General features: G+C 41.9%; 1 protein-coding gene across 1 annotated transcript in view; it reads left to right on the forward strand.

Annotated features, from left to right (window-relative positions):
• Window positions 1-27305, forward strand: part of MTHFD1 (methylenetetrahydrofolate dehydrogenase, cyclohydrolase and formyltetrahydrofolate synthetase 1) — a 40421-nt gene extending 13116 nt beyond the window's left edge. The window contains exons 8-28 of the mRNA XM_068192183.1: window positions 672-783; window positions 4996-5123; window positions 5766-5863; window positions 6408-6581; window positions 7075-7211; window positions 7502-7548; window positions 9821-9928; window positions 10030-10104; window positions 11870-11972; window positions 13131-13207; window positions 14163-14303; window positions 16882-16950; window positions 17491-17602; window positions 17798-17937; window positions 18368-18409; window positions 19426-19526; window positions 20229-20406; window positions 20774-20881; window positions 22081-22233; window positions 26086-26194; window positions 26376-27305. Of these exons, the coding sequence (XP_068048284.1) occupies window positions 672-783; window positions 4996-5123; window positions 5766-5863; window positions 6408-6581; window positions 7075-7211; window positions 7502-7548; window positions 9821-9928; window positions 10030-10104; window positions 11870-11972; window positions 13131-13207; window positions 14163-14303; window positions 16882-16950; window positions 17491-17602; window positions 17798-17937; window positions 18368-18409; window positions 19426-19526; window positions 20229-20406; window positions 20774-20881; window positions 22081-22233; window positions 26086-26175 (2193 nt within the window). The 3' untranslated portion in view covers window positions 26176-26194; window positions 26376-27305. The remainder of the gene's footprint in view (window positions 1-671; window positions 784-4995; window positions 5124-5765; window positions 5864-6407; window positions 6582-7074; window positions 7212-7501; window positions 7549-9820; window positions 9929-10029; window positions 10105-11869; window positions 11973-13130; window positions 13208-14162; window positions 14304-16881; window positions 16951-17490; window positions 17603-17797; window positions 17938-18367; window positions 18410-19425; window positions 19527-20228; window positions 20407-20773; window positions 20882-22080; window positions 22234-26085; window positions 26195-26375) is intronic.
• The last annotated feature ends 527 nt before the right edge of the window (window positions 27306-27832 follow it).

A 27832-nucleotide genomic window follows, 5' to 3' on the forward strand; every position in this document is an offset into this window, starting at 1 on the left:
ATAGCAGCTTCCTAAGCAAATGTGAATGAAGCAGTGCAGGAACTGACAATGAGCTTTAATCGGTATCTTTAACACCAGCTTCATGCCTGGATCTGTCAAATTTACTGAATAGTCCCTGAATGAATATTAGTGCTGAAATACAGTCAGCTTCCCCTGTGTTTTATGCAGTCCTGGACATGAAAAGCACAAGGCAGTGCTGTCACAAGTGAAGTACTGCTTAGTTCTGCACAGGGGTTGTTTTTGGCTGAACAAGATGAGTTCTTGCTGTCTGATGAGTGCTGGGTATATTTCTAGCACTGAATGTGCAGGAATATTTGAAAGAAGAGAAGAATATTCAGAAGGCTTTAATTTTATCTAAATGTAGCCTGCATGATCCACTTGGGAATCATGGAGGAGTTCAGAGGAGGTTGTGAAGTGTTGACTAGCAATAGTTCGGGGTAGGAGTGTGAAAATAGGCCATTATTTCTAGCTGCAGGAATTTGTCCTTGCCAAGGAACAGGCAGCTACCTTTAACTGCTGAGAGTGCCCTTCCATGCCTCAAATGGCAGTGGGTGAGCACAGTTTTCACTGCAGCTCAAGCTGATCTAGCTTGCTGCACATGCAGCTCTGCATTTTATCCCTGCCAGTGTGATACGCAGTTGTTTGTTGTTTTTACTTTTTTTTTTTAATAGGTTGGCAAAGCTGACATCCTGGTGGTTGCAGCTGGTAGAGCTGAAATGGTAAAAGGTGAATGGATCAAGCCTGGTGCAATCGTAATAGACTGCGGAATTAACCATGTGCCAGGTGCGTGGGCAGTGTATAGCAAGTGGGGATGTGTTTGTTTGTGTGTAAATGCAGTTGCTAAGTTAATGAATACTATTTCCTTGGTGTCTCTGGTCCAAATGGACTTCTTTCTCCTGTTAGTCTGTCTTAAGTAGTGATGACAACCTCTGACAATGCCAAAGTAAAGAGAAACAATGGTCTGAAGGACTCTCCTAAAGCAGATCAGTGGCAGTTTTGATTCAGCCTTCAATGAGGCTGATGATTAATAGAGGAAAGAGGAGGCCTACGAAATATTGCAACAGAATATCTATTTAATTTGCCCCAGCTACGTGGTGAAGTCTTGTCACTGTTGTCACTTTGGAGCACAGGGCATTGCTGTCATCACTTCGTGCTCGGATCTGTTGAAGCAGTTCCCTTTGAAGTACAGAAATGACAGGCAGTCTCTTAAAGTAGCTGTGGATTTGTTGAATCACGGCATTAACTTCTTAGGCTTGAATGGCTGTTGTCTTGAAACAAAGAAGATTGTGCAAGAGTATTGGTGACAATGGCTCAGGCATAGAATAAAGTGCTTTAACATAATGGATTTTAGGGTAGGGTTTCACTTAGCTGCTCCTTCCTTATAAAGATGCTACAGACAGTCTGGCAATTTCTGTTTTCATCTCATTTTAAATCCAAATTACAGATATTGAATGATATGGAAAATTAGTCACTCTTTCTGTGCTACACCCACAAGGCTTTTAAAAGGTAGTTTTCATAATTAATCAGTCATTTTGTTGCCATTATTTAACAGAATGTAAAGAAATTTCTGTTCAGTGGTCTTTTTACTCAAAGTTGACATTAGGCTGCTTTTAAAAACATTAGTCCTCTATCTAATTAAAACTAAAAAGTCATCTGTTGCTGTTTGTTGCTTGGTGGTTTTGTTCCAAACAACCCAAACTTAAGCCATTTGCCAAAACCCACAAGGCCACTGCTTCTGCATGAAGCAGAATGGGTTGGAGTCTCCCCAGCTGACATGTTGCAAATAAAACCCCCATTTGTTTCTGATATATGATGGTATGACCTTTTTTCAGGCTTTATGTGAACTGCATCTCTGAGGACACATCCCTGTTCCTTTGCAATTAGCCTGCCTTGAGCAGTGCACTGACATCTGAGCTTCTTGTGCACCCAGCCCAATCAGTGTCACATGGAATACACTTAATGGCATTGAGATTTGATAATTGAGACTTGATAGAGTATCATGGAAACTGTCACATTTTTAAATTATGGATGCTACAGGCTCTTTTTCTTTTTTTTCCCTTTCCTTTGGTTTTCTGAAGCTGCTGAGTTTTTCCTGACTTTTTTCCTCTCTGATATGTTGCGAGAAAGTTTTCAGATGAATCTTTTGGGAAATGAGTACCAAAATTGTGGGAATTGCAGTGCTACAGAAAGAACAGCAGCCAGCTTGCTGGCTTCTCCAGCTATGTCACTGTACAGATAGAATATTGCTGCTAGCTGTGATGGTGCTTTGAATGTGATGGAGTGAGAGCACATCATCTTACCACAGGTATAAGTGTACCCAGCTAGGTGCCTCCCAGGTGCAGCTGTGAATTGTAGCAATGGCAATCTCTGGATGTGCCTTTGGTTTGCTAGTCAGGGTACCCTGTCCAGGCAGATTATTGTAAAATGCAGGCAAACCCAATGGGAAGAAATGATGTCCGACTCCATTTCAGAAGCCTGAATGATTTCTTGATTATAACTATGCTATAATACATTAATATACTATATAATGAAGATACTAAAACTACATACCTACTTTCCCTAGCTACCATATCTAACTGCTAACAACTCGTGACCCTGTTTGCGAGAGTCCAGACACAGGTGGATTGATTGGCCATCAGACTCAAACAATCCTCACCAGAATCCAATCAAGCAATCACTCCAGGCAAACAGTTCTCCAAGCACATTCCACATGAGAAAAGGGGCAGAAATAGAAATTGTTTTCTTTTTCTTTCTCCCTGTGCACCTCTATTGTGAGAGAGAGAGAGAGAAATGTGCTGCCACAGGCAGATCCCAAACTGATTTGATATATCAGGACATTACCCCATGCAGTCTTGCCAAGCTGGAGTTAGGACAAATTACAGCCATGTAGCACCATACAAATGCAGCTGTTGTGCTTTTGAATGGAGGGTGGCCTGAATGCTCCAAGGGTGCTGGTTTGGAGGCTGGAAGAGACACTTCAGCCACATCTGGCTTGGTGTACTGCAATTAACAGAATTTCCTTCAGGCAGACAGAAAGGAAGAATCAATCTCCTGATACCTCTACTAGAACAGCAAGTGCCTCTTACTTTCCAGACTGGGTTGTATTTGTCTCTCCCCACTGCTGCAGTTGGAGGGCTGGTCCAGCAAATACTCTGGATGCCTTATTCCAGGTCTGTAGAAGTTGCTTTGCTACAGAAAGGGAAAGCAGTGCAGGTAGAGGATATTCCCAGAGATGGCAGTCCCTGGAATGTCCCTCTTTGGGTCCTGATGGAGGAAGCAGCTCTACTAAAAGTTCCCTGCTATGGGATTTTGCAGCCCTTGCTAACAAGAAGCCGTGAGAGTGAAATATGAGAGCAGCTTTTCTGCAACATGGTTATAGTGTCACTGATACTCCCTGTAACTAGTTTGTATTTTTTAAGAGTGGGATGATGAATATTGAGAAGGTGAAATTATGGGGAGAGATGGCAAGTATTGTGTGTGAGCTTTCTTTCAAAAGAATATTTTGCAGGTAATTGAATAGCTCCTAGGCTGTGCTCAGCAGTGCTTGATGTGAGGTGCAGAAGCAGGGACTGGGGGATTGTTTGGCATCTGCTCATCTCTGTGTCTGTGGAACAGATGAGGCAGTTTGGAGTGCCAGCTTGTTTTCCTCCTTCTTGGGCTGAGAGCCTTCCTGGCCAGGATGGCTGATGAGCCTGCTTGGCATCCTTGGAAGAAAACAAGATTACATTATTTACTGTTTGCAGCCTTAATTAAATTGGTCTCTAGCGGGGGAGGCCAGGCTGGTCTGCAGTTCAGGCAGCAAACTGACAGTGGCTGCAGAAACACTGGTTACCAGCTGTGATCTTGTTCAGGCTTTGAGCTTTCTGGAGAAGTAGCGTTGCTTAAAACACATAGAAAGCATCCAAGCTGCTAATTGTCAGTAACAATGCAGCTAAAAAATAATGTTGGCTTTTGTTCTCGCTTTGGTTTTAACATAATCAGCTGCTGAGGAGTTTGGTTTCTGTTCCACTCCTCCCCCTCACCAGATGTATATGAAAGTTAGTGATTGTGTTCTGTTCAAACATACACTTACTGTATGCAATATAATATTTCAATAGAACAACATTAAAATCTATTTTCAGGTTTTCTCACTGGTTAGAAGCTCCCTAGAGTCCTTTATCTGAAGTGAGAATCTGCCATTCCAGGAGCAACTTAAATTTTCTGATTTTATGTGCTGTAATCAGTGACTTCCTTAGATGACTCTGCTAGTTTACTAATTCATTTTGCCTCTTCCTCTCTTTATGGGTGGATTTAAAGGTCACCACTGGAAAAAAGGACTGTGTCTGCTTCTGAATTGTCAGGTCATATAGTTCAGTAGGATATAGCAAAATACATTGCCTGAGAGAAAGATTTATCCTACTGCAGCTTTCTTAAGGCACCTGTGAAGTTTGTTTTGACAAGACTGATCTCTGTGACCTGCAGTATTTACTGGTCCATCATTAAGCTAGCAGTGATAAATGAAAAGCTCAGCACTTTCTGCCTTCAGTTTCTGTAAAAGCAGGTAATTTTATTCAATAGTAATGCCCAGATGCCCTCCAAAATGGAGCAGAGCAAATGTAAACCTGGGGGGTTTGGAACAAGTCAGCCATGTTTCATCTCTCACCTCTTCCTGACTGTTGGTTTATATCTCATTCAAACTGCCCTGTGGGCAATGAGCCACTGAGAAAAGACTTGCTTCTTCCAGGAAAGGAGATCTGTCTAGCTGAGGATAAATGGTGCTTAATGGAAGGATGTGTTGTATGAGCTGTTGACACTCTGCAAGTGAAGTATGATGATAACAGCTTCATCTTGTGATGTTGTCTTAGCTGTTTTATCTTTCTTTGCAGCTTCCTGGGTACTCAGCTTCTATTTTGTTTGCTCCAGCAGAATTAAAGACTTCAGCTTCAGTCAGTGCTGTCTCCTCTGTTGCTGTGCTGAAATGTGATGTGTAACTTACTTTTCTCCTTAAATACCCAGACAGCACAAAGGCCAGTGGAAAAAGAGTTGTGGGAGATGTGGCATACAGTTCAGCAAAGGAAAAGGCTTCTTTCATCACCCCAGTTCCTGGTGGTGTTGGGCCTATGACTGTGGCCATGTTAATGCAGGTACTGAGCAGACTGTGGTCATCTCCTCTGTGTTTGCTTTGGGGGGTGTTGCTGACCATCAGCACACTGCTAAAGCAGCTGCTGCTCCCTTCTTGCTCTTGAAAAATCTAGTTAGGATTTCCAGCTTCTAGTCCACACAATTTGGGTTCAGTTAACTGAGGAAGAAGATGGACTTTAGGGAATGCTAGGAAAGGGGTTTCTGGTCGCTCAGTTTTGGGAAGTTTTTTAGGGGTTTTTGAGTGTGGTCACTCAAAACCATAAGAAATGGGCCTGCCTTATAATGCTCTGGCTGTAATTGTGAAACTATATTTAGGGTGACTGGATAAAAAGAAGAGTAACAGTATAAACCAGTTCCCTCTGTTCCATGCTTTGCTTAAGAAACCCTGCTGGCACAGAACACCCCAAAAAATCCAGCACACTTGGAAGATCAGTAGGGAGAAAGATATGGTGGGATTTTTTTTCTTTTTAAGAAAACAGCAAACAGAATCTTGTTTTGGATTCTAATCAAATGCTTTAATAAAAGGACTTTGGTTTAAACTCAAACTGAGACAGACAGGAGGGGCAAACCTTTCTGGTCTCTTTGTTAAACAGTGCAGTTTGTGCAATGGTGGTTGTTTTAATGCATTCACTTGCTCATTTTAGAGCACTGTGGAGAGTGCACAGCGTTTTCTGGAGAAGTTCCAGCCTGGAAAATGGACCATTCAATACAATCAGCTTACCCTAAAGATGCCTGTTCCAAGGTAATGCTTTCAAATTAAGGCATTCTAAGGTCTTCCTGAGGAAACGGAGCTAAGCTGCAGTGGTGCTGTGATATCTCTTTATGTCCTGTAGTTTTCTTGGACTTTCACAGACTTCAGGCCAGCTAGATGGTTGCTGATTCAGGAAATAGTGAAAAACTTGTATTTCGGAAAATTTTCAGTCTAGCATGCCAAAACAGTAGTATCTTCAAATAAGAGTTACTCAGATCCCCAGGGAGCAGCTGAAAATATGCAGAATACCATATGGGATCATAACACATTGCCTGCAAAAGGCATTTGGGAAAATGGGGAGGTTGGGGAGAGGGGTTGTTGTTTTGGGTTTGGCCTTTTTTTTTTTAGAAAGGCAACTCTGAGAATGTGTCTGTTCTAATGTACCTGAAACTTGTGGGATTGATTCATTTAACTAGTAGGGTTTAAAGATTGACTTCTAAAATATAGATTAGCTGTTTGTAGTTTATTCTCTACAGAAGCGGGGAATTTGTGGAAGTCTTTGACTTGCAAACTCATCTTGCTCTTTTTCTTTAAGTGATATTGAAATCTCCAAGTCTTGCATGCCCAAGCCCATTGATCAAGTTGCAAAAGAAGTTGGCCTTTTCCCTGATGAGGTGGAGCTCTATGGCCAAACTAAAGCCAAGGTTCAGCTCTCAGTTCTGAAACGTCTGCAGAACCAGCCGGATGGCAAATACGTCGTTGTTACTGGGTGGGTACTTCCTGAACTGAGACATCACTTACAAGATGAAAAGAAATTTTATGAGCATGGCTTGTTGTGGAATTGTCTTTTGGTGGAGTGACTGTATGGGGTGCTCTGGGTTTTACTAAATCACACTGTGAAAATGTAGTAGTTTGGGAAGTAGATTGATCACTTGTGGCAACCAGTGGGAACATAGCTTAACAGTTCTGTCCAGCAGATGAATTTGGTCTACAGATCAGGGTTATGAAGAGTAGACTGGTTCCTAGCCAAACTTCTCCTGGTCTGCCTTCAGTAGGAACTTGCAAATTGTTTCAGAGCAGCAGTTATGTGATGATTTGCCAATCTCTTTCCAGTTTTGAATTGATGAAGATGAGCTGAAGTATGAGCCAGTTCAGAATTTGAATTCTCATTAACTGCAGTCACTGGGTGACTGTTATCCCTGGGATTTGATTCTCACCCAGTACAAGGGTGTAATTGTGTCTTTCCTGCTTTGTTGCTGCAGAATAACTCCCACTCCCCTGGGAGAAGGGAAGAGCACCACCACTGTTGGCCTTGTCCAAGCCTTAGGAGCACACCTTCACCAGAATGTCTTTGCCTGTGTTCGGCAGCCTTCTCAGGGGCCAACTTTTGGCATAAAAGGTATGATTGTTCTGTTGCTTGCAGTTGACCTAAATGGACAAAGATGGCATTGAGAAATACTATTCTTCCGCACTGCAGTTTTACATTATTTCTAGTTACAAGTGCATTTATTTTAAGAAAAAAGAGCTTTGGGTAAGTTCTTCAGTTTTGTCTTCAAGGTACTGTGTTGGGACTTAAACTCAGCTGCTCAGTGGGAGCTGCCCTCTTGGAGCCATTAAGCAAACAGATGTAATAGCACTCTGGGCTGGAGACACCTGCACTGGTGTGGTCTGACTGTTGTCTCTCTGCAGGTGGAGCTGCAGGTGGTGGCTATTGTCAAGTTGTCCCAATGGAAGAGGTAATATTTTGTACAAAGCCTCATTGCACTCACAGCTCACAGACCCTGAAGAGATACTGCAGTCAGATAACTTAGAAAATGTATGAGTTTGTGACCTAGTGTAGCACTTAAAAGAATTGGGTGCTTGATTTCAGCAAAACTTGTTTTTTTTTTAGCAAACAGCCATCCTTGTGTTGTTTCAGAAGTGTGCCTTCATGGTCAGGGAACTTCATAGAGATAGGAATTCCCAGTTCCTCTCTTCCCTTCCCTTCCCTGAATTGCTGTGTACCCTGGAGCAAAGTACATCCTGTGCCTCATTTTCCCAGTGCTGAAATGAAGATGATAATAGCTTAATGCATTTTGGAAGAATACTGCATAGTTCTGTCAGTTGTGGCAGCCACCGACTCTTTCTGTGAGGTATCTTGGTGTACTTGTGTTTTAATTTACTACCATGAACTGGCAAAAGGGAATTTGGGAATCAGCAGTGCCAAGACCTCAGCCTATGGAGGGCTGGCACTGGAGCATATTTCTGGTGTGACTTGGCAACAAGTAAAATTCTGTGTTTGGAGGCAGGGAATTAAAAAGCACGTGTAGCATGTGCTCTCGTGCCTCTCTCAGCTCTCAGAGTAATTGCCTGTAGAGCTCTACCTTTGTCTCATGCATTGTAGATTGACACAGGACAATTTCAGGAAGAAAAGTAGAAACTGTCAAAAGGGGCTGTTTGTTCTAATTGATGCAGCAAATCCATAAAAGATAAAGATGTTCAGGAGACAGAATATTGATTTAGACACGTGCCAAGAGCATGTGTGAAGAATAGATGTGACAGGAAAAATAACTTCCTCCTCTCTGGGAGTATTAGTAAGACAAGCCAAAATACCTGACTGTGTGCTGCAGTGGGAAAGAGCCACACTCTAGGAACCAAACTGGCTGGAATGACTTTTTTTAAGTACGACCCGCGTGGTACAAGTACACGTAGTTTTGTGGGGGTGTTCTAGTCAGTGTATGTCTGGTAAAATTAAAGTGTCTGGAGTCACTAGTTACAACAATGACCTTGATACATCATTTAATAATTCTGCATGCAGTTTTCCTCCTATGAAAAAAATAGCAAGTGAAAAATTTTTGAGTTCATACTGCAGAACAAAGGTAATAATAATTGCTTCTTGTTGCATGTATGCAGAATAAGACAAATAAGCAAATAAAACAATTAGCATTTACTAATTAGGATTTATAATCAGTGTGTGACTAGCTGCATTCTGTTGTAGCTTTGTGGGTTTTGAGACCACAGTAACAAGGCTTCAGTAAAATGGTGTTGTAAGGTATTCTGTCATATCATCTTTTCTAATACCCCCTTTTCATCTTCTTCCTTTGCTGCCTTGCTAGAGATGAAGAGGATTGTTTTAACCACACCTTTTACTCACCTGCCATAATCATTGGATCTTAGGTTGGAAAAGACCTTTAAGATCACCAGCACTGCCAAACTCACCACTAAACTGTGTCCCCAGCTGCCACTGCATGTTTCTGAAATACCTCCAGGGATGGTGACCCCACCACTTCCCTGGGCAGCCTGTTCCAGTGCTTGACAACCCTTTCCATGAAGAAATTTTCCCTCATACCCAATCTAGATCCTTCACCAGCTTCGCAGCTACAAGTGCAGCCAGATAACTCATGCAGGCAAACCCACTCAAACTATGTTTTAATGAGATAGAACTAAGAAAACTACTAGCAGTGTCACTGTGTAGTACGTGGTCTACAAGTTCTGCCTGTGATTCTGTGTTTGGGTGGTTACCTTAAGCAGAGCTCTGTGCAGCCACAGAGCTCCACTGCTAGTGCTGCACAAGGTTGCTAGTTCCAGTTTAGCTCAGACTCCCTTGTGGGAGCAGCAGCCACTTCAGCTAATGTGTGTGTGAAACCTGCTGTGCAAATGAGGGGGTCAGTAGGAAGGTGAAGGAGGAGCAATGCAGAGCACAGAGTGTGCTGAAGTTGGGTCTTTTAAGTGCCAAGGGAGCCTGTGAGAACTGTTCTGGTGGAGGGGAAAAGAAAAAAACAAACAACTTTTTATTTTGGAGCTTTGTTTTAGAAGTTTGTAAAATGACATGAATGTGGGGGAGGCATTTTTATGTTTTAAAGAAATTCTTTCCTCTCTTCCACATACTGCACTGAGCAATCTCTCCCCCTCCACCCTCACCCACTTTAACATTACTATTAATACTCCTCTTTCCATCTGTCTACGGTGAGTTGGAATAAATGAAAATTGCAGCAGGATGAGGTAACTGATATGTTTTACGTCCTCTAGTTTAACCTTCACCTCACTGGTGACATCCATGCCATCACTGCAGCCAACAACCTGGTCGCTGCTGCTATTGACGCGCGCATGTTCCACGAGCAGACTCAGTCTGACCAGGTACAATCCTCCCTTACCATGTATTTGATCCCAGCCCACTTTGGCCAGGCTGTTTTGGATGTGCCAGCAGTGCTGATTAACTGCTTGTTTCATTTTGCAAGGCTCTCTACAACCGTTTGGTGCCATCTGTCAATGGTGTCAGGAAGTTCTCAGAAATCCAGATCCGAAGGCTGCAGGTGAGCTCGCTGCTTTCCCGTTGGTTTCTGGTTCTGTTCCATTGACTTATCCTTTAGGTAGGCACAGCTGTGTTAGAAAAGCCCCTGTGTTGTCCCTTAGGTCATTCTGCTGACATTTGTTTTTTAAACAAAGTGTGCAGAAGTTTGGTAACCCTTCATACAGCTCAGAAAACAGATGCAGCCCAAGGGGAGGAATCATTGCTATAACTCTGTCAAATACTCTATGATTAACACAGTGGGAAGAAAGAGAGGTTAGTTAGTATCCTTTATTAGTGATGTCAGTTCAGTGTCCTTAATGCAGTTTAAGAAAGGACCAGAATCAGTGTCTGTACCTAACACACAGCTAGAGATTAGTGGTTCCCATGTGGCAGCTGTGTCGATAATGCAGCACAAAAAAAAAAAAGGCAATTCATAAAATTCAGCAAAAAGAGAACATACAGAATTTTCTTTGTCTTACCCAGATTGAGAAAACAAAGAAAAATGGAAAAAAAAACCCACCCATTCCCTACATGGCAAATTTCTCCTCTGAAAAAAAAAAAAAAAAAAAAAAAAAAAAGAATTCCCAGTTAGATAAGTAGCCCTGTCATTGAATGGCAGCCCCTGAGCAGCCCACAGCTCCTCTGATCCTCAAAACTTAAGGTCATGTGCAAGTTCCCATTGGCTTCTGCAAAAATGAGGATTAGCAGATGAATAGTTTTGCACTGGGCTTGAACCTTGCAGCTAGGACAGACTGAGCCCTGCTGAGCTCCTTCAAGGTACAAGCCTTATTTTGTAGAGTATTCAGGCTGGATCAGTTGCCCATTTGGAAGTCAGGAGCAATAGGGAAGGTAAAACTCTGATATTGGCTGTCTTAAACCATTAGAGAATGTGTGGTTTGCTTCCATTGCTGAGCAAGAAATGATGTCATACTGCTTGGTGTTCCTGATGGACTGCTGAGGGAACTCTACCCTAACCACTCTTCTGGTTATTGAATGTCAAGATGTGAACAGAATGCTAATACTACAGAAAGATGGTATCTCTGTAATTGTTGTTGTTTATTTCCTTTTCTAAATGATATGCTTGAAGAGGAAAAGAACAGACTTTCTTCTTCCCTGCTGTTCTTCAGGAGAAAAATATGACTTAACTGTCTGGTTAATTAAAAAAACCTTGCTCGTTCATAAATCAACTGTATCGTTTCCCTCATGCCTAAGCTTGTGCTTCTATCAGGCTTCTTGAGATAATTCTTCCCTCAATTAAGCAACTTGGCAAACTGCCCATCCTCTCAGTGTGTTCAAGACCAGCTTTCTGGGATGCTGACAGCCTTGTGACTGAATTGTTTAATTCCTCCTTTGTGCTGCTTTAACCAGCATGCTGAAAGCGGTGGCTTTAAATACGTGTGGCTGTGTGCAGTGACCCCAGGCAAACTAATGAGAAATGGATGTAAGCATGTGAGACTAATGACGAGAGCAGGGCGTGGAAGGAGCTGCAGAGCTGTCTCTTACTCTTTCTGTAGGTGCCTTGCGCAAAGCTTGGTGACAGCCTGCCCTAATGAGCTCCATTGTCTGCCTTGCCCTTTCCAAGCTGGACAGCAGCAAGCTCTGTCCAGTATATGCTGATATGGATCATCTTATGTTCTTGTGGGATTTGGAAGAAAGGGTCCCAAAAAGGCAGCCCCTCCTTATTTCTGAATATGCAGGTGCTGCTGCCAAAGCCTCAGTGCTGCAGTGAAAGGTTCATTTCTGTGAATATTTTCACTATACCTCTTATTTGTCTTTTCTTCCCATAGAAACTGGGCATCAACAAAACTGATCCTATGGCTTTGACAAAGGAAGAAGTAAATGCATTTGTGAGACTGGACATTGACCCAGGCACCATAACATGGCAAAGAGGTACTAGAGACATTAAATGAAAGAAAACACGTCAAAAGAGACATTTGCAGTTGCAGCTGAAACTGTGTTTCCTGGGAAAATGGGAAAGAGGACAGAGCTGGTTACTCCCTCCTTAAGTTTGGTGGGATAGTTGCCTGCAGCTGGGATCCCATTTCTGAAGGGTCTAACACAGGGGCTTGAATCTGCTCTGAATTCACAAACATTAAGGGTTTGCCAGTGGGTGACAGTTTGTGTTTCTGGATTTGTCAATCACTGAGAGAGTTGAATTTGGCAACTGTAGCCAACAGCCTTTTTACCTTATTGCTCTGTGAGTAAGGAGAGGATTCTGCTCTGGAATTAAACTCAGTTTTAATCTGCCCACTTTCTCTGTCGGGGACTGACAGCAAATGAAGACCAGATTTTTTAAAAGGTTTTGAAGGATAGTTGAAGATAGAATAATTCTGTGGTCTGGCAGATTTAATATTTCACTATCAAAAGAATTTTAAAAGTGAACTTTTTTTCCTGAGTTAGGCTCCAGGTGTATGCTTTTTCTTGTTTCTTTTAAAATAAAGTATGAAATATATTCTCCAAAATTTGCTTCATAACCTGTAATGAGACTAAAGTAGTCTGCCTCATGAGAAATACTTCATAAAACACTTTGAATATTTCAAGCATATAGAATGAAACAGCAAATTTAAGCCAGTATTTCATAGTTTGTGTTTCCAAGGTAATTTGACTTAATGGAGCTATATGAAACAATTCTCACTGATAGTATCTGACCATTTTATCACTTAACTTATAAAGTGTTCATTTTATTTCTTTTTGACTGCAGTAATTTCATGGATTTGTATTGGTTAATGATGGTGAAAAATCAGTTGGAATAATATTATCAGTAGTGCTTTTCAGAGAAGCTTTGTTCTGGTGGTTAATGCACACAAAGGGATGCAGACTCCCTCTGAATGCAGTACAGGCTCTGCTGTATCTGTGGGTATCTTAATTTCATTGCAGTTTTTGTGTAAGAATCATGTTGAGAAGCACTTGCCATTCTTCAGGAGAGGATGTTTTCTCAGACTGCAATCTTTTCTTCATTGGGGACCTGCCTGGGCGTTTGTCACAGGGCAAAGATGTGAATTTATGACTTGGGCAATGTGATATCTTACCTCTCTGCATTCCTTGCAGTACTGGATACAAATGACAGATTCCTTAGGAAGATCACCATTGGACAGTCTGTAACAGAGAAAGGCTTCTCACGGACGGTAATTGTTCCCTTTTCTCGCATGTTTAAAAAGCACTTTAAAAAAGGTGTTCCTAAAGCAAGTTTCTGTAACTCCAGCTGTTGTCATCTTTGACCATTCTCTTGTTAAAAGAGAAAGCAGAACATCTCCTCAGCTGAATAGTTAAATTTGCTACCAGTGCAGTGTTTAGTTTTAATTGTCTCTTCCCTCCTTCCCTGTTGTCTCCTGAGTATTGGCTTCCCAAACTGGGATGTGTGTGGCATAACACTGGTACATGAGTGCCCTTTCTAAAGGTGGTCATGACAGTGGTTTGTCTTCACTACTGCAGGTGTTTTGGTTGGGGTTTATCGGGCCAAGACTAGACACAGTACCTGAGCTTGTCTAGATTCATTGTATAATCAATAGAGTAAAAGAGGCAATTGGGCTGTGACACCCCTCATCCCTTAAGTAACTGTCAAATTTATAGTTCAAATTAATTGTGCTCAGAAAAGCCTCTTTCTTTTGACTTGAAATGTCCTTCGGGTGCTTAGCTTCCCTAAGGTGGAAGCGTCTGCATTTTGTCAGATGAATTTTGCCCTACATTTCCTATAGAATCTGTTTTTTCTGCTGGTGGGCTTTTTGTCTTTTACTGTATTGTTTAGCAGTGATCAGATGAGTTAGTAAGCTCAATCTTCAAAAATATAATTTGTTAGCGTTACGTGTTCTTACATGAATCACTAATGTTCGTGCCAGGAGAGACACATAATAGCAACAGAATGAGTAGGTTCTGTTTAATTTTGCAGGGAAAAAATCCAGTTTAAAATGGCCAAATTAAATGAAGCGTTCTGGGAGCAATGCTTTGGATTTCTTTTATATTGTATGTCTGTGTTTTTTTTTCCTTTCTTTTCTTTATTGACAATGGTGATGATTTACCTTGTTTTAAGAATTGCTGGGAGGGAATCTTAATGAGTTCATGTCCTTCATTCATCTCTTGCAGGCTCAGTTTGACATCACAGTGAGCAGTGAAATCATGGCAGTCCTAGCCCTGGCCGATGGCTTGGATGATATGAAAAAGCGATTTGGCAGAATGGTGGTAGCTTCCAGCAAAAAAGGACAACCAGTTACAGCAGATGACCTTGTAAGAGTCATTGCCATTAAATGCTTTTTCCTGTTATTTCTGAAAGATTTTGGATTTAAAAAGCAGAGGTACAGTCCTATGAAAAAAAAAAAAATTAACATATAGAAGATCAAAGATAAAATCCCGGCCCCTGCAGTTAATGAAGGTTATTTTCCTTCAGTGTGGCACCTTCACACCTTGTGCAGAAGGGTGTGTGTGTGACCTGGGCAGCAACAGGGTCCTGTGTGATGTGCTGTGTGTCAAGTTGCAGCTGGCACCATAGGAGTTACAGGGGAATTACGTGGTGGCTTCTACATAAAAAGCATGTTTATGTATCAGAAGAACTCAAATGCATCCTGCTGGCCATCCTGTTTCTTAGGCTCCCTGGAGTGAGGAAAACACTGAGCAGAAGCAAAGCATTTGCAAATTCAATTACAGACAATCAAATATCTTCTTCTGGGAGACTGTGAATGCTATAAAAGCCAAAGTATTTGCAAAAAGTGTGTGTTCTCTGTAAGGCAGCCTTTGATGAGGGACACAAATGTTTAATTTCCCTTCATAAAGTGCTGAATGTCATAGTGCTGGTGATGCCTGTTACCAGTGTGTAAAGCAGCCCTAAGCAGCAGTTGCAAGCTTCAGCACTGTTGTGCAGCTGTCCTTCCAATAATTGTTAGTTCTTGGCACATCTATGGAGTGTGTCAAATAGCATTTTCCCAAATGGTGCTTCACTGTGGTTTCAGGGCAATGCCCTGTGTCCCAGGCACTTCTTCCTGACCTCTGCTTCCAGCTAGGTGGGACGGGGCATTAAGGCTTACTCAGCTCTTGCTGTCTTGCTGCAGGTTTTTTGTTTCCTTATGTTCTGGGATGATGTGGGAGTGTTGTTTATTTGTTTTACTTCCTCCCAGGATAAGGCTAAGAAACAGTAGATTGATGGCCTGACTCTGGCCTTGCAGGAAAAGTGCTAGTCTGGAACAATTTATCTGTAAATCCCTATGTGAGACATTTGTTGGGAATGAGAAAGAGCATGTGCCAAAGTTCTGTAGGCAGCTTTGAGATTTTAATTCCTACACCTAGCATGCTGCCAGTTTAACTTAAGTAACTGAGTTAAACCCTTTTTGTGGAAAACAGGAGTGTTTCTTACTGCCCATCAGCTGTGTAGGCCAAGCTGTGTAGGCTTGGCTTGGGAGTTTCTTTGACTTTTCTGTAGAGTCCAGGTGATAGAAGTCTTTCATCTTAATTTTTTTAAACTTTTAAAAAAATCTAATTATATTTAATTCTGTCCATTCCAATTGCAGAATGGAGGATGGTATCAGACATCCAACAGGTTCTCTTGTCTGTTATTTTTGCACTTGATGGCAGCCAGTGGCTTATGTTGTTAGGAACGTGTTACTCGCTCCTCACGCAGGCAGAAATGTGATTGCAGAGACCAGGCTGGGTCCTGCTGCTGTGATGCAACCAATGTCATGGGTGTGCTACCAGGAAGTGCAAAAAAAAGTCTGGGAAGGAACGTGGAATCAAAAACTGACTGCAGGTTTTTAGAGATGGGATGTATCGAAGAGCCGCTGAGTGACACAGGTCTGAAATGTCGCCATGGAAATCTTGCTCTGCAGTTTCCATTATTGTGGAGATGAGTGAAGTTTAAAGCTTCTCCATTAAATGTTAAATAAGCTTTCATGTGGCAAGATTGAAACTAATGAAACAAAGCAGTGAATGTCTTAGAAAGAAATAGTCTTTCATAGCTTTGAGTGCTGCAATTCAGTTGAAATTGAAAGGGGAGAAAAAGAGATTATGGGTCAAGGTTTTCATAACTGCTGTGAACATTTGGCTCAGGACTCACAACAGCAATTTTAGTTGCTTTTTCAAGTGCTGGATAACAGCTGGTTTGGTTTCCACTGGACTGTCAGTCACAAAAGTTACCAAACCCACATCTTCTCTTCCCAAAGCACGTGGGGATGAAATCATAAGCTTTCGTTGTACAGGAAGGAGAATTCAGCAGGGTACGTGGCTGCACCTGGGAGGAAATGTGGGCTCCAGTGTTTGACTTTCATGTCAGCCTGGTTGTTCTCATCAGCACAGAGGTTGACTTTAAAAGTTATTTCTGCACAAGAGACTTGAGCAGGATGTAGCAGGTTGTTACCACATTTTTAGGCCAGCATGTAGACTAAGTTGCTGAAAAGAAGGAAGAAAAATCCAAGACCAATAGACCTACAAATCTAAGAACATTGCTTTCTGCTGCTGAATGGGCTGCAGTAAACCATACTTACTGAGAGGTTACTCCCTTGCTGCTCTTAACTGCTAACCTTGCCATAGCATTGAACTGTGAATTAATTGTTCTTTATGCCTTTGCTACAAAGTGATGGCCCAGCAAGGTCACAAGCAAGAGGCTGCTCCCACCAGAAATCACAGATCCTCTTAAAGGAATGTTAAGGTCATTTTTCTGCTTTGCCCTGACCAGAGTTAGTTCTGTGTTGAGTGACTTCTCAACTTTTGGTTCTGGTACCAAAAGCCCACGAGGACAAAATCAGAGCCTTTACACTGCATAGGAACCATCTCAAGGTCTTGGTGCATCTGGAAACTGATTGTCCTTTTTTTCTTTTAGGGAGTAACTGGAGCTCTGGCTGTCTTGATGAAAGATACTGTTAAACCAAACCTCATGCAGACACTAGAGGTGAGCTCAGGTTATATGGTCCTTGGCTCTGAGAAGGCACTTGGAGCAACTGATTTAGTTAATTCATCACAGTCAGTGTGGCTCTGCTCAGCTCAGAGTTGGGGGTTTACTGTGGTTTTGTGCTCAGGGCTAGGGGAGAGGGCTGGCTTCCTTCTGGGTCTGCCTCTGGCATGTGGGATGACCCTGGGCAAATGCACTTAACTTTGCTCTGTCTTTGGTCTGTTGTGTTTAATGTCAAGAAGTGTTTTGGGAATTTAAATGGCGTGGATGAAGGAGAATGACAAAGAGTTGCTGGGATTTAGCCATCCTTTTCCTAAGCGGATTAATACCTCCACTTGTGGAGATTATAATAATCCTGTTTGCCCTGTAGTCCTTATTGCTGATAACAAATGTCTGATCAGAAGGCTTTAAGATCAGTCTTCTAAAAGTGTTTTACTTTACTTTCAGATACCACAGTACTTATCTCCTGACATGCTGCATATTTGCAAAATTGCACTTTGTGATTTCCTCTTTCTCTCTCCCACATCCCCCTTGCTCTAGGGAACACCAGTGTTTGTTCATGCTGGACCTTTTGCCAATATTGCACATGGGAATTCTTCTGTGTTGGCAGACAAAATAGCATTGAAGCTTGTGGGTAAAGATGGGTTTGTTGGTAAGTGTGTGACGTGTGGGGTATTTTTGTTTGCTTTTTGTTTTGGAGGGATCTGCCTTTTTTATCATTACTGTCTTTGGGCTTTTTAAAATTTTGGGTTTTTTTTTCTTGGAAGAAGTTTCTGATTTATATAATCAGAGTATGATTTCTCCACCCAGAAATCTTTCACAAACTTCTTCTTATTTCCTACTCTAGTTACAGAAGCAGGATTTGGTGCAGACATAGGCATGGAGAAATTCTTCAACATTAAGTGCCGCTATTCTGGTCTCCGGCCTCACGTGGTGGTGTTGGTTGCTACTGTCCGAGCTCTGAAAATGCATGGGGGAGGACCTGCAGTAAGTACTGGGGAAGGTTTTCAGTAGGTCTGAGGGCCTGTTCCTGTTGTTCTGTTCCAGTCACTTTAAACCTTGTAGCATGTGATCAGCTTGAAATCATCTTGAAATTCAGAGTTGTAAAAGGAATTGATATTTCCCTGTTTGCCAACAGCTTCATTGTAGTACGTTACAGGTTCGTACCTGCTTGTTTTATTGCCCTAATGAAGTGCCTGCATGCTGGGTCACTTGTAACAGTCCCAGAGTGAGTCATGTAGTGAGTTATTTTTTATCATGCAGTCTTTTTTCCTTCCTTTAATTTTTTTCTTAGAAATAAAAAGGATCAGCATGGAGTAGAGCATTGTATCTTGATACGGTTTAATAAGAATCAAGTGGGGATTGCTGTCATGGATAAAATTCTTATGGCGCTCCATTTCTTTCCCTTTTTCCACAGGTCACTGCTGGGGTACCTTTGCCAAAGGAGTACACAGAAGAGGTAATCTTTAAGCTGTTGTGACAAGAGGACCAGCTAACTGTGGTCATGACACGATGGTGTCATGCAGTGCATGCCTGGATTACTAGTGTGTCACGTATTTAGCTGCCACAGAAAGGCTTCTTCATACAAGCTGTAATGTTCTTTTTTTTTAAATTATGTTACTTTGGCTCTGCTCTTTTAAGCATTTATTGTCCTTGGCCTAGGCAGTGTTCAGAACCTTTTTTTTCTCTTTAACTCACACAGTTGTCTGTATTCTCAATTTTTCATAGTAGTATTTACTCTGTTTCCCCAACCCTCTTAATGTGGAGTAATTGCTTAGCTGAAATACTGTCTCTTAAAATATCCAGACTGCCTCTCTAATTACTCTCTTCTTAGCAGCAGTTTTTGTTTTTATCCCCCCTTGTTTACAAGCGAGGAAAGTGAACTAAAGTCTCACCTTCCATCCTTGTGCCTCAAATGCTTGTGTACCCTTTGGATAATTGATCAGGCTCTTTACACTGCTGCAGCTCTTTCACTCCTGAAGCTTCTGTATATATTATCCTTCGCATAAGAAGGGATGAAATGTCTGAATTTCCAGGAATAGTCTCTGATGCTGCAAAATGTAAATGTATGTAAACTGAAAGCTGTTGCCACAGACTTCAAATGGATGTCATGAAATTCACTGCTGGTGATATTTAATATATAAAGAGAAATGTGTCAGAGAGGAAACTGAGGCATTACTGTGGGGAGTTAATGAGAACAGGTATTAACTTTAAACATAACAAAAGGTGATAAAAAAATGGTTTCTCTTACCTTGACTTGGGAGCTGAAACCAGTGATCAATAGAAGTAGTCACTCTTTTTCCTGTCTTCTGTCCAAGAGCTTGCAGTGGTCTGGACTGTTCCAAAAGCAGCACTGGGGATTTGCCTTTGTGGTTTCATTCCCGTTTTGACATTTAGCTTCTGATTTAGTGTGTTTGGAAAAAAAGTTTCCCTGCCCCTGATAAAATATGCTTCCTGCTTGCTGCTTCTCTACAGAATCTTCAGCTGGTGGCAAAAGGTTGCAGCAACCTAAACAAGCAGATCCAGAACGCACGGATGTTTGGTGTCCCGGTGGTCGTGGCTGTCAATGCTTTCAAGTGAGTGGGCTGGGATGGGGAGTTGGTGCAGGGGTGTAACATTGTGGCACTTCTATACTGTGTTTAACACAAACTCTTGTTCTTAGTACTGTTGATGTTTTGTTGGCAGCATTTCCATAGTCATAAAACCATAGGATGGCCTGGGTTGGAAAGAACCTTAAAGATCATCCGGTTCCACTCCCCTGCCATGAGTAGGGATACCTTTCACCAGATGAGGCTGCTCAGAGCCCCATCCAGTCTGGCCTTGAACACTTTCAGGAGCACTTTCAACACCTGGGCAACCTGTTCCAGTGCCTCAGCACCCTCACAGTAAAGAATTTTTTCCTGGTGTCCAATCTAAACCTACTCTGTCAGTTTGAAACCATTCCCCCTCGTTCCTGTCACTACGTGCTCTTGTAAGAAGTTTTTCTCCAGCTCTCTTGTAGGCTCCTTCCAGATACTGGAAGGCCATAGTTTTGCATTGTTGGAAAATGCATGAATTGGGCTCTGCATGCTGTACTGCACAGCAAACAGCCACTGTGTGGTCTTTTTATTCGGCAAAATACTTCGAGTGGTGGTGTTAAAGCTGATGCCAGCCAAAGGAGGAGGCTGTGGTTCCTGGTAGCTGTGATTTCTTTGGACACATTTTGGATCTTGCCAAGAACAAACATTAATTTACTGTGTGTGCATTCTGGTACAAACATGCAAACTTTCTCCTTGCAGGACAGATACAAAGGCTGAACTGGCCCTTGTAGTACAACATGCAAAGGAGGCAGGAGCATTTGATGCTGTGGAGTGCACTCACTGGGCAGAAGGAGGGAAAGGAGCCCTGGCCCTGGCCCGAGCTGTTCAGAGAGCATCCCAGGCACCTAGCAACTTCAAGTTCCTCTATAATGTGGAGGTAGGAGCTTGCACTATTACAGAGATGCTTTGTTTATATCAGTTGGTTTCACTAGCTTAAGTTGCTTAGGGCTAAAAGGCTGCTGAGAAATTGAGAAGAAGCATGGTGTTAGAATTGAAACATTGATTCCACAAGTCTCACAGACCTAGTTTGTCAGTTTTTACTGTTTTGGCTACCCATTGAAATATTGAAACATGTTTTGAAAACTCTCAAATTACTCTGTATTTCGTTCTACAGCAAATGGAATTAAGCCTTATGTCTGTAGGAGTGCACTTGACAACACATGTGGAAGATCTGAAACTGCTATGATGCTGCAGGTCTTAGTGCTTTGGCCATGCTGACTTGCCTGTCTTTTTTGTTTTTCTAGCTACCTGTTGTAGATAAGATCAGGCTTATTGCCCAGCAGGTCTACGGGGCAAGAGACATTGAGCTGCTTCCAGAAGCACAGGAGAAAGTTGCCCTGTACACCAAGCAGGTGAGTTTTCCACCTCACCTGGTAGCAGCAGTGCTTTTCATTTAAAATTATCATACTGAACAGGGGTGTTCAAGCTGTGTTTGAAGGGAATCCTCACTCAAATCGTGTCCTTATCCAGGACTCATTAAGTGCTCCTAGGGCAGAGGAAGAAAAGGATGTGGGAAAAGAGAAACTGTCTTTGTCTTGTAGTGAACAAGACAGAACTCACTAATGTGGCCCAATACCTCCCGGTACCCATCTGTGATAGTTTTGGGGAGAAAGGGTAGGAGGATTTAGTGATCTTTCCCTACTATACTCTCCCATTCTTTCAGCATTTAGAGAATTAGGGAATTACAACTCATTACGCTGGTTTTAAATAGTCTCTGATTATTTTTCCATCATGTTCCATTGAGATCAAGTTCCACTAATCAGTTTTTGAATCCATGTGGATTTTTCTCAGTCACAATTCTTTTGGGGAAAGAGTTCTGTGGGTTATACAAGACTTAATGTGGAAAGTTTTTTAAGTTTTGAACCTGCCATCTGGTTCTTGAATTCAATGTTTTCTGGTTGCTATGTTGCTTTTGCTCTTCTCTAGTGAGACACTTGTGAATTTACCTGCTTCTGCATTATTGAAGGTCTTTGAAGAGAAAAGCATTGTGAAGACTGGCAATTCATTGGCTGCAGGGTGCTGTAACCAATTTTCCTTTTGCAGTCCATTTACTCTGGCATATATAGCTTCTCACTTTTCGTGCTTTTTATATATTCCTTTACAAGTCCATCAAAATCCCAAAGGCATGTAATTGCCACTTCCTCACAACCTGCAATTGTATTGATGAAATACTTCTAATTAACTGACTTCATCTGAACAAAACTTTAGCTCTGAGCTGTTTAACATTTTGGGAAGAGAGTAGGAAGTAAGTTGGCTGTCAAGGTTGTATATCTGGCACTTCCATACCAATAATTTTTTTCCTCAGCTGGATGTGCTATGGGGCATGGTGGTTCTTTCTTTAGTACTTAATGGAGAGTGGGGAGAGATTTTGATGGAGAAGGAATGGAGATGTGGAATGATCAGTGGATCTGACAGGCTGTGGATGAAGCACTTGTTGGGGAATAAAATGCCTGATGTCTGCAGAGAATGACACAATAGAGCAATTACATTTTTGTACTGGAAAAATTACTGGTTTTTCCACTTATGTCATTCCTTTTCTTTGTTTTCCCAGGGATTTGGAAACCTGCCAATCTGCATGGCTAAAACTCACTTGTCATTGTCTCATGACCCTGAACAAAAAGGAGCACCTACAGGTTTTGTTCTGCCAATCCGAGACATTCGGGCCAGCGTTGGGGCTGGATTCTTGTACCCACTGGTGGGAACGGTATGTGCTAACTGTGGGGTGAGGAAAAAACTTCATGTGCATTCCAGGAATCACTTACTGTGAAGTGTCTTAAATTAGGAGAGTCCTTGTCATTTACAGTTGGTGTTTTAACAGTCCGGTATCAGATGCCTTAGTAGGGGTTTTTCTCAGGGGGAAGAGGGAGGCTGAAATAAACCGTTTGACATTTGAAAATTAGCAAGCCCCTGCTGTATCCCTTAGGTCTCACATCTCTGTTCTCCACGATTTTGAGAAAAGGGTGAGCTCTGTAGTTTCTGAATTGTAGGAACAGCAGTCTGGTAGAGGGAGAAATCCTTGGCCCACCTGGTTGCTGTTGGGACTTTGCATTCCTGGTGAAGCACTTTGCAGGTGACCTCTGTACAGCTGTGGATCAGGGCCGAACAAGGAACCCCCTCCTAAGCTTACAGAGCAGATGCCTCTGTGTGAGACACCTCCAAAGCAAAGCTGAGCTCTGCTATCAATCATTTATCAGGCTCCCCTCCTCTTCAGTTCTCATGGTTTTGCTGACCATCTGTTTGCTGTTCAGCCTGCAACAATTCCAAGAACTCATTTCACTGCGCCCTTGAGTTTTTAGTTTCTGTTCTTTGATATGATTGGCATAATGTCAGCTGAGAGGGGAGAGAGTAGCAACAATGGAAACAGGATCCTGGAACAGCTTTGTTGTGAATTGCCTGGCAGAAAGAGGAGCTATCTGCAAAATGAACCCACGTTCAGGTTTGCGTCCGTAGAAACAGCACTAGGATGAAAGGACCCACTGGAAATCTTACCTGGGGAATCTCTTCTGGGCCAACGTTGAGTAACTAGTTAGATTACCTTAGGGCATGAGGCAGTTGGAGCAAGCAGCTCTATTTCATATTTACTAGCCCTGAACCTTTTTCTGAGGACTTCATGGCAGCATGTTTGCTATAATAAAGTTTCAGAAGCATTGGGGTGCATGACTCAGTTGATGAAGTTTGCTGATTTAAGAGTTGGATCCTCTCTTCTTTCAAATGCAAGCAAGAGCCAAATATCGGCTGCCTTTTACTTTTAATTCTTTTTTCTAAAAAAGGTAGTTAAGGTTTCCAGATTATCCAGCATAAATAAGGTAACCACATCCTGATTAAAGTCTGGCTCATCCATGTTTTAAAGATTAATGTGTGTTTTGGGATAGAATGAAAGATAGCATGCCTGTTGCTGTTATAAATGGCATTTTTTTTGCAAGCCAAGATTTAGTCCAAACAATGATTTATTTTATTATTTATTCCATAAGCATTGGAGAAGGAAAGGGTACACTGCATTAATGAGTAAACAAGAGAGGGATGTTTTCAGACATTAAAACTAACGTTTTGGCTCTTTTTCTGGTGTCTTCAGTTTCTATGGAGTTGGACTTTTTCCTTTCTGCTCCTGTACCCACTGCCTAATGTTTTCTTGGCCATGTACAAATCATGGTGTTAATTCTGCCAGAGTTAGCAATAAGTCTTCTGGCTGGGACGTGATCACTCTTCTGTGGTGACTAAAACCCAGGGAATGGATGTCCTTTTGAGAAACAGTCTGGGGCATTTTGAATCAGATCACTATTTTAAACCCATGCAGCAGGGGATGTGTTAGTCTCAGAATAAATTTTAGGCAGCAGCCATTGAACTGTGAGCTGAAAATGCAACAAATATGTAGCTCTATGCAGAAGCTTTTAGGATAAATGTGAGGTGAAATTAGCCACTGGTGTGTGCCTATTGTTATCTGAAGTTAATCACAAAGGCACATCATACTTTATTTTTTTCTCAGCTTCTGAGTTTTGGAATTTTCCTTTCTGGCTTAAAGTTGAAGCTGTTGTACCTTCATGAAATACTGTGAGATTTTAAAGGAAATATTATTTCAAAGGTTATCTAGATTTATATGAAATAAATAATTTGACTCAGATTGATTAGGTTTCTTTTCTGGTGCTGCTGCTGAATTGAAAACAATTCTGTTATTCAGCTCTTGTTTTTTTAGATCCTAAATGACATTTATTTTGAAAGATCCACAAGAGCAACAAATAATATATGTTTGGTTGGTATTAGTTTTATTTGAAATCTTGCAAGGGGTTTGATTATACCCAGGTGGTATAAGTTTTTCTTGTAAGTAAATAGTGTGAATTGCCCTGTGTTCTTTTTGAGCACATGTGGTATTAAAGGGGAGGAGGATAAATGAGAAAAAGTTCTCAGCTCTGAAAATAACTGCATGAAGCATTGTAGACATTTGTATAGAAAATTAGTAGCCTGGATGGAAATTTTTTTGCACTGCATGGAAATTTGGGGTTTAAGCAGACTGCCTTGGGTCTGCCCTCTGGATAGGAAAGGAGGAAAAATTGACTGTTCATTTCAAAATAGAAAGTGCAAGAAATGGCAAAGTCAGGCACATATTCAGCACCTCCTACTCTATTGAATGTCACTCCCTGAGCTGCTGTGGCCTTCTGAATCTGGAGGTGGAGATCTGCAAAGCTCCATCATTCTCCAGTGGTACATAAACAAACAGGAAGTTTCTTGCTCTTCGTGGCCAGAGACTGGGAGCTGAGAATAGGAAAACCCCTCTGGGCACTTTGAACCTCTTAATACTTTCTTGAGATGTTCTTGAGAGCAAAATATTTATACAGCTGAGCACAAAGACAGGGAATGGGGATCCTCTCTGTGACCCCCCTCTTCTCTGGGAAGACAGTGCTCTCATAAAAAGCTAATGCAGCCCCAGAATTCATTACAAAGAGGGGACTTGAAGTGATTTTTACCTTTAAATAACCCATGAAAGACTTGCAGTGGTACAGTACATGTGGGACTGGTGTTAGCACTTGTAAATGGCTAAGGAAAATGGGCTGGGACTCCAGAAGCTCCCTGAACAGTTTTGAGAAAAGACCTCACCAGCAGAGCTTTGCCTTCTTGCTGCTTAGCTTATTATCATAAGGAAGATGGGGAGATAATTTGATTAGCGTGCAAAAGACTTGCTCAGGGAGAAAATACCAGGTTGCCAAAGAGATGTTTAATCTAATGGAGACAGGCATAACAATACTGACTGTGAAAGCTGAGGCAGGGTGATGCAGATAGAGAATGAGACCTTTCAAGTTCTCCCTTTCTATAGAAGCACTTAATGACCACTGACATAAAGTACCAGACATGGTGGCAGACCCTTGTAGAGTCCGTGTTCAGCCTGTGTGTGCTGCTGGGCTAAATGCTGCCTTAGGGGAGGGAAAATGCTGTCAGCTGCAAGAATAAATCAGGCCAGGTGTAGTTCCTGCCAGCCTTGTGTTCTGCATCCCTGGAACTGGGTACTCAGCAGTGGGACAAGTGCAGAGGACTGGCCTGAGGCAGCAGTGCTGGCAGCTGCTTTGTGAGCTTCAGTTCTGCCTCTGAGCAGCCCTTCTGAGTGTGTTCCAGTAATTATTCCTAATTATTTAACATGTCTAGCTCTAGATTCTCAAAGAATTGTAATCAACTGAGACTTTACAGCTGGCAAAGTTGTATTAAAATTTGTATCTTCACTTTAGTACTCAGAAAACTTCAGAAGTAATTGTCTCATCACAGCAGAGTCCATGAACACTCCTCCAACAGTGGACTGGTCAGCTGCATAGCCAAGTACTTTGCCAAATCTTGGGCTCAGTTACTTGCAGCTGCAGAAACCAAACTTAATCCTCGTAAAAAGCAAAAACTTCATATCTGTCTACTGAGCCAGGAGTTTCTGGTTCTCATGGGGTGCTTCAAAACAGTCCAAGACCATCATTCTCTGGTCTGTTGGTGTTCAGGGAGCTACTGCCATCCAAGTCTTCAGTGTTGGATCTTGTGCCCAAAATGCTGCCACTGCCACTTTAACATTCTGTCCTTTGTTGTCCAGATGAGCACTATGCCAGGACTTCCTACAAGACCCTGCTTCTATGATATAGACCTGGACCCGGTGTCAGGAGAAGTAAACGGGCTCTTCTGAAAGGAATGATTAACCAAAGGTTGGTGCCTTCTTGAAGGCCTTCAATATTTGGGCTTTATTTTTCCAAAGATCTTGAGATAATGGAATTAAGCCAATCCCATATTTTGCCATATGTTTCCAAATGACATTTTATTATAATTCATCCTGAAAGTTGCCTGCAGTACTATATAATAGTGATTAAATTTTATTTTTGTTTTTAGCTCCCAGAAGAACACCTGATGAGTCATGTAAATGGAACTGTGCTCTGATCTTTTTTTTTTTAAGTCAGAACAAGATATCAGTGAGAATATAGTACAAGAAGTGACTGGAAGGAGGAGTGCTGAAGAATCAACTAGTAACTTTTAATCTGTAATAATTTTAAACTGCTGTGTTCCAAGCTAGTTGACACTGAGCATATAAAGCAATCTTCCTCTACAGACCTCCCGCTTCATAATTGTAGCTGAAGCAGAATACAGAAGCTTGGGTTTAATGACCTCTTTTGATTCAGTGGTATGATTTTAATAATTAAAAATCCTAAAGCTGGAGCTGTTTGAAACAGTCTTGGGACTTAATTGTCTTAACCATCGGGGTTTTGCAGCATGTGTTATCTTTAGAAGTCTTCTGGCTGCAGTTTCCCATTTGCCACATGGAATCCTCTGTTCCTCTTCTCACGCCACGGGAGAACCTGCTGTGCCCAGACACTGCTCCAGTGTCATTTCAGAGGAGCAGGGAGGATTCCCTTCACTTCCCGGCGCTCTCCACAAGTGCTTACCCTGCTTTCTGCTGGGAGTTACTCCTGCAGGCACCTGAGCCACATCAGCTAGCCCCAGCCCAGCTATGACTACTGTGCTCTTCTGTCAATGGAATGAAAGCTCTGGATAGCAGATCTGGAGGGACTGGCTCTCTGGCCCATAGCTGTGGCTTCTACCAGATGTGTCCTTTGAACCATTTCCTGCTCAACCACAAGTGCAGTTACACCACTGACAGGCCTTGTTTCACGTGGCACCTTTTTGATCAGTAGAGACAACATGAATAGTGATCAAGTGATTTGTAGCAGGTTTTGTCAGCAGGCTAAAAATCATTTTGTAACATGAAGATAGCATTGCTGCCAATTTTTTAACTAATACAAATAAACTGGCAAATACTTCGAAGTGCTCTTTGGGTTTTAATGTATGCACTGAGATTACTGAATTAGAATTTATTTCTGTGATTAACTACACACAACAGCAATCATTGTATTGACAAGTAGGAGTGATTATTGCAGTAATAAGTAGCCTGCAATGCACCAGGGTGTGTGTGTTTTAATCTGGTTTCCTTCCCTAGATGATGTATGTTGTCTGTAGGAAATAAACTACCTGAATTATTCTGTGAATGTGAGATACTTGCATCTGACTGCAGAAAATCTGAATTAACAGTCGTGAGGCCCATCTGCTTGTATCACAACTGAATCTGAAAACATTCCAAATTTGGTGAGAACTGGGAGGATCAGGATGTAGGTGTGCACCAACGTAGGGGAGCATCTGTAGTACACAGATACTGTGTGTGAATATATACATATCTCTATGGAGAGAAAGATCTCTATCTCTTCAGTTATTCAGGAGGGGAGAATAATTACATGAAAGTTACCTGGTTGTGACACAAGCAGACAGAACACTTTAAATATTTTAATTTGAGATGC

This window comes from Anomalospiza imberbis, chromosome 6 (assembly GCF_031753505.1).
Source record: "Anomalospiza imberbis isolate Cuckoo-Finch-1a 21T00152 chromosome 6, ASM3175350v1, whole genome shotgun sequence".
NCBI classification, from domain to species: Eukaryota; Metazoa; Chordata; class Aves; order Passeriformes; family Viduidae; genus Anomalospiza; species Anomalospiza imberbis.